Source organism: Megalops cyprinoides, chromosome 15 (assembly GCF_013368585.1).
Source record: "Megalops cyprinoides isolate fMegCyp1 chromosome 15, fMegCyp1.pri, whole genome shotgun sequence".
NCBI lineage: Eukaryota > Metazoa > Chordata > Actinopteri > Elopiformes > Megalopidae > Megalops > Megalops cyprinoides.
The window spans coordinates 18,938,744-18,950,898 of NC_050597.1; the positions used below are offsets into that span (position 1 = coordinate 18,938,744).

At 38.4% G+C, this 12,155-nt stretch overlaps 1 protein-coding gene across 1 annotated transcript; it reads left to right on the forward strand.

Moving 5' to 3' along the window:
• The first annotated feature begins 563 nt into the window (after positions 1-563).
• On the forward strand, positions 564-3,970 carry ccnj (cyclin J). The gene is made up of 6 exons (XM_036547380.1): positions 564-615; positions 1,323-1,414; positions 2,032-2,242; positions 2,659-2,958; positions 3,104-3,263; positions 3,610-3,970. Exons 2-6 carry the CDS (start codon positions 1,346-1,348, stop codon positions 3,968-3,970), a joined length of 1,101 nt encoding a protein of 366 aa, XP_036403273.1. The 5' UTR covers positions 564-615; positions 1,323-1,345.
• The last annotated feature ends 8,185 nt before the right edge of the window (positions 3,971-12,155 follow it).

Here is a 12,155-nt window from a genome sequence, read left to right on the forward strand (position 1 = left end):
GGAACGATCAATGAGGTGAGGTATTCATATAGGAAAGGCGATCTAGGCAGCATGACGCCTTCAAAAACAACCTCCACCAAAGTCGAAAATATGACAGTAGCAGCTCCAAATAAAGTGACAGAGCTACACGATGTTGTAGTTTGACGAGATTTTGAATCAATGCTGATTTTGCGCAGATTCGCTTAACGTGTACACTGTCAGGATTTATCTGTTTAGTTAGTTCACTTCACTCGCCGGTTCGCATACCTTACACGTTAATGACTACTCGCACAATCGGCGCAGCTTTGATTTTTTTTTAAAGTCCACGGTTTACTAAAGTTTTTAAACCGATTTTTTCTCTTTTACAAGTTGTAGTTCCTGTGCCGACGTCCATGAATCCTAATCCTTGATTGGATGTTTTAGAGAACCAAGGAATGTAAGGGGCGTTTCAATTGGCAAGAGCGTTCGTGCATGTGTGTCCATTGCCGTGCATTGTACAAGAGACTCCGTTAACAATGGAGGAGACAAACTTCACGGCGTCTTGATAAAAGTCCGTACACATTGCACGTCAAGTTAATAAATCAGAAGATTGCTTTGCGATTATTAAAAGTTGTGTTGAATGTTGATTGTGCTTCGGTAAGTTTCAGGTTCTTTCTGTCTCAGCGCTTTCAGAACGCTTATCTGAACAACTTGGATTTTCAGTCAGAGAGTTTTAAATGTTAGCTAGCTAATAGTTGCTAACCACTGTACCAAACCATCAAGCTAGGTGGTTATCAGGCAAGGTGACAGTGAGGCTTTTAGGGGAAATCTTACTGTTGAGGGTATTTTGGCTTTCAAGGAAATGGCGATATAGACTTTTAGGTTAGTGTTATTAACTTTTCAACCCGCGAAACATTCAAATCATGTATAATGTTACTCTGGCCCTGTTAAACGACTTTGTTATTGTTTAATTGACAACAGTGATACCTCCCACAAGTAGCACACTTATTAACACAGTTTGTTTAGTTAGCATTTGATCTAACTAGGAACCTATGGATGAAGTGGGGGAACACAGCTGTTTCACCCCTTTGACAAAATCTGTTTGGCACGCAGAGGTGGATCCAAATCTCAAAACCAATAAGAGGTAGCAAGCCTAATAAAGGGGTTTCTTATTTCACTGGCGCATGTCAAGCGACAGCTATTCTAAATTGGCATTGAATTGGTGCTTTGCAGCTATAAAAGGTGGCCAACTTCAACGTGTCAATGCTGGAATCTTAAGTATTTTTAAGTATGGGTTATGTTCGGGTCCGTGCTACGCACGAGTTTTAGAAGAAGCATACAAAGACAAATATTTGCTCTTACAGGGGATCTCCACACTTTATCTCCAATGGAGCTGGAGGGCCAGTGGTGGAAAGGGCAACTTGCCGGAGACATATACCAAGCTCTTCGCAACAAAGTATGTGTGCTGTGTGTCTTTTTCCCCCCTCGCATTCTCATGTCTGTAGACGCGGGAATTTTGTGGTAGCTGGTACGATTTTGTTAGATGGGGCACTATATATTTGGGACATCTTTGTGAAAAATTAGAACATCATTAATGGTATTGACTTCACTGTCGTTTTGTATTGCGCCAAGTTGTGAACTAACGCCCTGCTACAGGGGTGTCAAACTCCTGCAATGCTTGTATCTGCAGTGGCATTTATATCAGCTGCACCTGGCTCAAACGATCCAATTAGTTGTAGATCCATTGATGCTGATGCATTTGCCTAAATGTTCTGCAGGAAATATGTTAACATGGAGTACTTGTGTAGTCTTCAGGTATGTGTCGTTTTACCCCAGAATAGCAAATTAAATAAATGTATGGACTAGTAAAGAGGTTAAGGGCAGAACTTTGAGCACACTGAATGGAAGGGGAAGAAATAAACCAAAGTGTGTATTTATATGTTAATGAGACCATGTTTGACCTATATTTTGGGAATGTATTCAAGTCTGGTGGTTTTGCATAGGTTTGGATTAGGAGTTGCTTTTTAATACATCGTTCGTAAGCTGTGTTACAAAACACTGTGTTTCCCATAGGAGCTCAAGTTGCCTTCCTACAAAGGCCAGTCCCCCCAGCTCAGTCTCCGGCGTTATTTCGCAGATCTGATTGCAGTCATAAGCAATCGCTTCAGGCTCTGTCCCACAGCCAGGCACCTGGCAGTCTACCTTCTTGACCTGGTCATGGATCGCTATGATATATCTGTGCAGCAGCTGCACATGGTCGCACTCTCCTGTCTGCTGCTGGCAAGTAAGTACACCACTCAGTAGCTTCACCTTGAAAGTAGGTGAAGTAGCTTAATTGCTCCAGTAGCTCATTAAAACGTCATCAAATTGCTCACCCTACCCACAAGTGAAAGAAGGTCTTTAGCATTTAATTTTAAATACCTGTGTTTGGTGTTTCCTCCGGTTTGTCTTCCTGATTTGTTTTGAATGAGCAGGTCCGTGTCATAGATTGGCAGTAAGCAAAAAAGTTTGCCTGCATGTTTTAAATTCTACATTGCTGTTGTAAGGACAGCCACCTTAGTAAATATCCTGCTTCAAAAATGAATAATATGTCAAGCTAGCTATGTATGTTAACATGGGTTAATGCTAATAAGTGCTTTCTAGTTTGACTACAATGATGATGATGATGATGATGATGATGATGATGATGTTTTGTTCCAGGCAAGTTTGAAGAGAGGGAGGATCGTGTCCCAAAACTGGACACACTCAACAGCCTGGACTGCATGAGCTCCGTGAACCTGGTCCTGACGAAGCAGAACCTTCTGCACATGGAGCTGCTGCTGCTGGAGACCTTCCAGTGGAATCTCTACCTGCCCACGGCTGCCCACTTCATAGAGTACTACCTGTCCATTGCCGTCCATGAGTCCGACCTGCACGGTGGCTGGCCCGTGGTCAGCCTGGAGAAAACCGGGCTCTACATGGCCAAATACGCCGACTACTTCTTGGAGGTCTCACTCCAAGGTTAGTCTGCTTTTCATTGTCATTGTTTTCATGTAGCAAGAAAGCTGTAAATTTTAAACCCAAGAAAGCCACATCAACCTCTTAGCTGATCTCGTAAAGCATAGTTTTGTATGCATCATGGGATATGCTCTTGTCTTTTCTACAGACCAGGCATTCCTAAACTATGTGCCATCTTTGGTGGCTGCAGCATGTGTGGCGTCTTCCCGTATTGTCTTGCGCCTGTCCCCTACCTGGCCCTCCCGGCTGCAGCGGCTCACCGCCTACTCCTGGGATCACCTTGTAGCCTGTACTGAGCGCCTCCTCATGTGGGTGTCCCTTACCTGTGTCATGTTCTCATTCTTTACTGACATTTGTTGTTAATGTGGAACAACGGTCACCAGCACACACACATTATGCTCCCTATAACTGATTTTTTTTTTTTTTTTTAAGTGAGCAAACAGGTTTACAATATTTTACAAAACTCAGTATTCTTGGGTACAGTGAGCAGAGGGCATCTGTACAGTCTAGCATCAGAGACAGTAATGAGTATTCATGTTTTTTTTTAAAATTTGGATTTCTTAAAATTGAATAAATTGTGAAAGGCAGTCTTTAATGGACACTGCCCAGGAATGAAACACTATACTGTTTCATATTTTTCTTTTCTTTCTACAGAGCACACGACAGTGATGTGAAGGAAGCAAACAAACAGAAGCTTCAGCAGTCCAACTCCCAGTCCAGTCAAGCACTGTTCCATGGCCCAGGACAGGTGTCCACTGTGCCCCAGTACCTGCCCCACCCCACTCTGCAGTTAGCACAACAGACCTGTCAGCCCATGCCAGGCTCTGCCCATGCAAACGCCTCCTTCATGCCCCACCCTGGTGTGCTGCAGAAAGGTGCCCAATCACATGACCACCTTCAGCCAATAACCCATGCGCACCCTGCCCCACTAGATGCCAAGGTCAACCTACCCTTTAACAGGGGCTACCAGGTTAACACACACTATACCTGCGCTGCCCCTTGCTTTGACAGGTGATCGTCATTGCCACGTAGAGGTGGATTCTTGCCTGTTTCTGGTGGAGTGGGGAGTGTGTAGAGTTCAAAAAGGACATGTCTTTTTCCCCAGTTTACTTTTGAATAGGAGGGGATAACTGAGCCGCAGAACAGTGTTAAGCTTCAAAATGTTTTTAATTTAAAAGTATAAAGAAGAAAAAGATCAGAGTTCAGCACTGTGTTGTGTAAACTTACGCCTCACTTGACATATTTTGTGCAATATAATTACTTGGATGTTGTAGGTCCTTTTTTTTTTTTTTTTTAGAAACAAAGAGAGCATGTTTATCTGATATCTAATAACAGATGAAGGTGGGGTGAAAATTCATGATCATATACATCATTCCAAATTGCATCTAGCCCCAGCCCAGTATTTGTGAAAGCACAGCTACCTCATTAGCATTGAATGTAAAATTTTTGGAACACTTAAATTATTGGTTAATGCTACAGTATTTCATTTGTTTTTTCTTTATTAGCCTGTGTTCAGTGTTGATTTGAGCCATGTTACAGTATTCAGCCATAGGATTCTGTAATGTGGTAACTGAACAGAAAGTGCATCCTTGCATTCCACAGTATGCTACCTCATCAAGTAACAGAGTTCCACATTAGCTGTCAGCACCTTTTTAGTTTGACAGTATTGCATTCATCTCAGTAAAATATTTTTTGTATGATCTGCATTTAGAACCCTGTAATTAATGGTGAGAAAAATGTCTGTTTACATCTTCCTGAGTATGTGAATTTGCAGTGAGTGCTATGCACTTTGAAAAGGCTATTTTAAATAAAAAGCAACTTGTAAGTTGTATTCTTATATTCTGTTCCCTTTGCTGTAGTTTGCTTTAGTTGATGACTTTGCAGGTTGCTTATGACATTCCTGTAAATGACTTGGTCTTTCCAGTAAGACTTTATACATTCAGATTTTATTAATGTGTTGTAAGCTGTATTATATGAGTTCTTTCCAGTCATTATCAAATGGCCTTTTTAGGTCAAGACAGTCTTTCTAAAGATAAGTGATAGCTGTTATCATTTTACCGTGGATTACAGAATGTAGGATGGATGGTCACCCAGTCCATCCTGCTGATCTTCAGATGTCATCACATCCTCTGGGTGGAGATAATGTAGCTGTCCTTACCAGCCATCTGTCAGGTTTGAAAATGCACCTGGAAATAATATCCCATCTTTAACGTATGTACAGATGTCAAATTTAATACCTATTAAGTAATTCAATCCACTGTCAGCGTGCTGTTGACATTGCTCAGTAAATTAAAGGTCTGATTAATTTATGTTTGGTCATAAAAAAGAAGGGAAAAGTGGGTAGCAGCACTCCTCTCTATGAGTAGGAGTGGTCTGTGCTTATTTATCACTATTAAGCACATGGTTGTAGGTAAGGTTTTTATTCATAAGTCTTCAATGTCAGTATGAAAGCCAATAGAGAGTTAAAATATCACAGCAAAGAATAGACCAAGTTTACATTATTGTGTGATTGACAAACTATTTAGACCACCAGATAATTTGCATCAAACTCTGAGAGCCCAGATTTCTTCAGTTGTGTTTTCTGAGAGTTGCAAAATTATATATTTGACATGCTGAATGCATATCCATTTGCATGCCTTCTTGCATAGGTAGTGTAATGGAAATATTTAATGACTGTGACAAACTATTTGAAAGTTTAAAGTTGCTGAATGTAATTCAGTTGTAATGGGAATATTGAATTTCTAATATCTGAGGCCTTTTAGTACTTTAGTAATTCAGGAAGTATTTATGTAATTCAAGAAGATTAAATATTAAGGTATATATTAAAGTTATATGTTAAGTTTCTTCACCAGAATTACAACATACAATTAAATTTCAGCATGTGAAAATGTAATCCTTCATGTCAACAACTGCAATTACTATTGGTATTGGTTGTATTATTGATGTCATTTTGGATTCCTTTATATTGAGAATTCCAATTAAAGTGGATTTATAACAAGTAAAGATGGAATCTCAACTCATTTAAAATCTGTTACTTATAACAAATATTCCAGTTACAACCTGTGAAAAATGACTTCAATGATATTAATTTATATTTCCACTGGTGATGCTCTGTGCAAACTGGGAAATTACATGAATGAATGAAGCTACTCTGAAGATGTTTTGTAAGTTTTCTAATTAGAATACTGATAAGCTTATCATAATAAGTATTTGATTCAAGAATCATATTTTAACTATACATTTTCACTTAAATTAACTATTGATGGACCATTGAATGGACATTTAACTTGTAGGTTAATATCAACATGTTATAATTCAAATGTACATGTTGAATTCTACTACTTTGTCATACTTTTCCCCCTTGAACTGGTTAATTTCATTTAAGAGCTTAAGTTTTTAAATTTTACATGATGTATCTGAATTGCAACTAGTTATTCATGAGGAAAAAAATGTTAAAATGGCTTACCATAAATGACATCTTAAAACAACTTTAAATTGCAGTTGTGAGAGTACCCACAGGATGTCACTGATTTTCAAATTAGTTACTGAGTCTTAACCATTGTACAAGTCTCATCTTTTATCTTATTTTAATTATTTCAAATATAATCAAAGTAGCCTATGGATGACATGGAGCATGTCAAACCACTGGTGCATGAGGGCTTGTGTGAGCAAAAATTGATGTGTTGAAGCTTGTGAACTTTGTTTTATGTTGAACCAAATAGATAGCAGACACTTAGAATGGTAGCATTTATTGGCAGACATGCAGTGTGGTTTTAACCAAGTGACTTCATAATAATGTGTTTAGTACATAGAGGCTGTGTAGTGGCAGCACAGACAGCACTGGCCTCACAGAGGGATAATCGCATTATTTGTGCATGCAGGACAGATGAACTGAAATAATGTCATAGGTTTATTAACAGCCCTTTGTATGTGTCAAAGTTTGGTGAGGTGGTCAGGGCTTAACGTGTGATATATATGTATATATTTTTTTTTCCTCCATTCTCATGTTGGTCACTGCTCTTATACTGATGAGGTTCAGAGGGTTTGCTTATATATGTTCCAACAGGACCTTACAGGGTGACAAATGGGTTCGGTCTGGTAAGTGAACACAAGCAGCAATACCTTGCATATGTGAAACACTTACGTTGTGTCTACTAAGCAGTCGACAGTCTTCATGTGATGATATCTTGCTGGCAGGTAGAGTGGTCACTCACTGGACCTTCACAGTTATAATCAGAGCCTTCCCTGGCCAGCACATGCATCTTGCCCTCCTGCAAAACGTCTAAAAAAATCTCATCTTTAACAAAAATGTATGCATTGCTGAGAGGGATTTGTATTTGGATGAAATGGAGGGTTTTAATCCCAGTCATGGTTCAGAATGCAGTACTTGGCCATACTAAACCACAGTGACAAAACAGCTGTGTGATTTTCTTGAATACCAACCATCTGTAGACCATTCACTATGACAGATATTCCTCAAAGGTACCGTGCATTTGACAGTTACATCCAGAAAGAAATATAGAGAAAAGAAGAATAGCTAGATTGAACTCATCTATGGTGGCCATGCCAAAGCAGTGTGGATGAAATGTAACTGCTAAAACTATAGAAAATACTTATTGAATAGGTAGGGGAGCTGAAAACAACAGGTAAACTGGGAAATGGAAATATAGTAGGGACTGCAGGGTCTTGACGTGGTAAGGGGATTCATCTTTTAACCAGCTGGCTGTGGGTTCAGATCTTGGGTAGGGCACTGCCACTGTACCTTTGAGAAAGGTATTTAATCAGTGTCTCCACTAAGTGCTGGACAGTTGGATGTGTGAAAATGTATGCTGTCCTTATCCAGACTGACTTATACATCTGCTAAGCAAATGATTAGCAGTATGATACAGCTAAGCAGAAAAAATAAACATGAATATGTGTATGTTTGTGATAGAGAGAGTGAGAGAGGTATGATAGATTACAAAGTAACAGTGACAACCAGGTAAAATATGCCTAGACATGAAAAGTGAATTGCATTTCTCACACTCTCCAATATCAAAGAAGGATGGTGAATCAAATCAAAGGTTCAAATGTACCCACTCTGTCCCGGAAAAAAACATCATCCAAAGAGGTATTAGTCATTTCCCTCTATATATTCACCTGCAACTGCATTTACCTGCAACATTTACTAACAATATCAATATACCCAGCCCCTGCTGTTCTTGAAGGAATTTCTAACATCAAGCTGGCCTTGCAAATTCTGTATTGCCCTGCTACCTTTCCATGTGTAGACTGCAGCAAGCAGTTCATTGTACAAGTCTGAGATCTTCAGAACAGTTATCACTGCAGTGCCTCTGCGCTACAGCTCTGGGAATTTCAGTCAGAAAACATAAATGCCTGAATAAAGATCAAACTGAGTCGGTTCTACAGAAACAGATCAGCCCAAATGCATGACTAACAGAGAAAGGAATGACAGAGAATACAGCACCCTCAACGCCAGCTGTGTGCAGGAGCAATACTACTAGGGCTGGCAGTGTTCATTTTATAACCCTAAGTTTAATAGCCATATAAATTGAGCAACAGGGTGGATTCTATTCATTACATAAAGCTGGGAAATATATTCAAATGCCAATGTCAAGCAGCCATTTTAGATGGAATTGCTGTGGTGCTCCCAGCATCACAAACTGTATCAATAGCATATATAGCACCAAATCTCCAAGAAGAGGGGTTAATGTGTTTGTGCAGTTTCATTCATTCACTGTATTTATTTTGTAATTTGAAGTACTATAGTCTCAGCTGCAACAAATAAATAAGTGGGTGGAATGTAGGAATGTCCAACCTATTGATTTGTGTCAGTTGGGGCAGCACTAACACCCACAAAAACAAGATGACATTGCTCTGATACAAACTCTCACATTTAGGTTATTCATACAGGAAGCAGTTTCTTCTTTTTACTTTCTAGTAGGACACTCTTTATGACTAGGTGTGAAAATGGAATTTTTTTCTTTTTTGACATCAGGATGTGAGGGGATTTTTTTGAGGGCAAAAAAGAAAGCAAGAGGAGTATAGGATTCCACCCGCATCATGCTCAATTTTGTGGAACAACGTATCATTATGTGGCAAGAAATTACATTTTGTGGCACAAAATGAACATGTAATTCCTTTTGTGGCTAAAAAGTAACATTGTTTGACACAAAACTGGAATGGAAGTGGAACGTCACATACAAGTGGAATGCAGTTTCGTGCTATGTATTGCTCATGTCATGCCAAAAAATGCAAATCTGTGTCACAGGCCATGAAATGGAAATGATGTCTAACTTTCGTTTTGTGCCATGACCTATATTTTGTACTGAATTTTGTCCACAGAAATCATGTAATGCAGAGAATAGTGCCCCATTTGTGTACCTTAAACCCTCAAGATGCCTCAACCAAGGGGATTTACCTATACTGATCCAAAACAAATCAGCTGGATAGACAGTGAAAAGCACCATGTTCAATACCAGCCTTAAGGCTGTCTGATAGAGGCCCTAAATTCACTGCCATGATATGTTTCAGATTTTCCATCTTACAAATCCCTCAGGTATCTGCTGTGCATTATATATATCCAGAAATGGAGAGAAGATCTGGCACAACTTGCAAGTTCCTGCAAACTCATGTAGATGAATCAAGTAGAACCAAAAATAACCACTAACATGGTTGTTCAGCTACAGTCAAGCTGAAATATTATGCATAGACAGACCTTTTAAAAAACAAAATTTCCTAAATGTTTTATACCACCAGAATATTAAAGTGCCAGTTATTGACAAAAGGTTGCCCTTTAAAGGCCATCATCAACAGTCTTCCAACAAGTTTTTGCCGACCCCTTCAGAGAAACAAACACACTCACTGTAGCAAAAGGAATATGCAAAATGAGCGTGCCTGTTCAATCTCGTATTAAAGTTCCACCACATATTGGGCTGGGCATGGTTGCCATCTTCTCCAAACCAGTGTTGCCCCTTTAAGAGCATTTGCTCATACAGTGCTGTCCCTGCAAAAACATAGTGTCCCTTCAATATCATGTAAACATGCTGTCACTCTTGTTCCTCGTGCCCAGGTTGAATGAAAAAAATAAACAGGTTCGAAGATGCTGCTGTATTTGGCAGCTGGATGGTGTTATTTTCATGTCTTTCTCCCACACTATTAACATGTTTTTAAGATAGGATTAACTGAATTCTGAGAGATTTTCTTTTCATGTGTACCGGATGGTCTATCTGCCCTCCTTTCAAATATTGCATAACTGTGTTTCGTAATCATAATTTTGAGGGTAGCTTAGAAAGTGCTGATGTAATGTAAGTAAAACAATCCAAATATGTTTTATGTAACAATTCAAAGCAATGTTTTTTTTTCCCATTTAGAGCTTACTATACACGGAATACAGGAATTACAGAGAAATCTGTTCAAAAGAATTGTCTTAACATTTAGGGAATGATGACACAATATTCCCTAGTGATATGGTTAATTACTTTGTGTTTCTCATGAACATGGAATCCATCATCTTAAAGAAGCTTCATTTTCAAGGTAGTGTGTGTTTTAAACAACTCAACCATCATTGAGTAAGCATCTTGTGCAGATTTACTTTCTGTATGAACTAACAATGTGGATGAAAATATAAAAAAGTATTTCTGTCAAACATAATTTGAAATGTTAACATAAACAGTAACAACATTAGACAGATACATATTTGTTTTTGAGCCACTAGTTAAGCAGTCTAAGTACTCTATATCTGACATTACACAGCACCGGCGTAATGTGTTGCCAGGTAGTAGGAACTGCTGTATGTATTTTGACATTTCAAACAAATCTACTAAAAGTATTTGATACACTTATTTTTCAAAATAAATGGTTGAATTAAGATATTACATTTAGTGTTTGCTTATTTAATTACAAAAATGGATATATACAGACTAAAGTAAAGTTTTACTTAATACAGTTATAGACCCTATATGAACCTGCTTAATTTTGATTTAAATGTACAGTGCACTTTGCATAGAGGAATCACATTAGTTCAGGATGATATGATTCTTATAAGAGGTTGATTTTCAGAAGTGGAGTTCCAAGTTAAAGAGCAAAAAGGGTGTTCATCTTTTGGACAATTTTTCTTAATTAATGGAAAAATGCCCTTAGCCACGTTCAATCAATCAAAACTTCTTTGTTATGGTGCATTGCTATGATTATCTAAAAGTGATGTACATGTACGGTATTCCAGACGGAATGAAATAAAAACGGAAAAGTCAGAGCAAATTGGGAACAAGAAATTGAAAATAGCACATAAAAGACACTGATCACTTCTTCCTAACAGTTCTATAGCCAGTGAAGTTCTTCAGTCATGGAATAAAATATATGTGTTATGTATTGTAAACAGTAATTTATGAAATAAAATATGAATAGCATTTCATGTGAAATATTTAATGTGACTGTGGAAATCACTAGCACTGTTCAAGCTACAATGCCATAACCTGCCAATGTCTTCTAACTAAATTAAAATGTAAATGATTTCAGTGTGTCCATGGAATTCTGTGCGATGTTACCCTGCCTGATCACATTGATTTTCATGATGTGAGGCCCTTTTAGGTCCTCAGTGAATCTTAAAAATTGTGGGCTGTGGAATACCCAATTTCTCATCTTCATTTCTTTGTTCTTAATGGTATTGTAAGTCTCAAGATGTGGTCTGTTGAAAGTGTTTTTCTTATTCCTGCCATGTCAACTGGTACTGCAGAATTTAGCTAGACTGCAAGACTTTTGTCAGTTTTTTGTGCTAAGTGCTTTGATAATCAGTGCAAGATAAGAGATGCACTGTATTTAAATTTCAGGTGCGTTCTCTTTAATTATGTGCCACTGAACTTCATTGAACGCCTTAATTTCATGTTGCAAGTGTGGCCAAATTGACTGTTAAAAACAGACTTTGATTTCAACAAGCAGAATGGATCCTGTCCCTGTGTTTTAATAACTTTGTGGTTGAGGCTTATGTCAGTATTTCTTTTAAGTGGAGTTTGCTGTATTTGTAATGTATTACTTTGGCCCAGCCGAATAGTCAAAGCAGCGTTTGCAAAGCTTTATGATGCAGGAAACTTCTGTGCCGAATAAAATATGCTCTGGGACGTTTGACAAGGATATAAAGGCAACTTAGCTATTTATTTCTTACCAATATCATTATGCTTTGTATCCAGCCAAGTAACTACTTA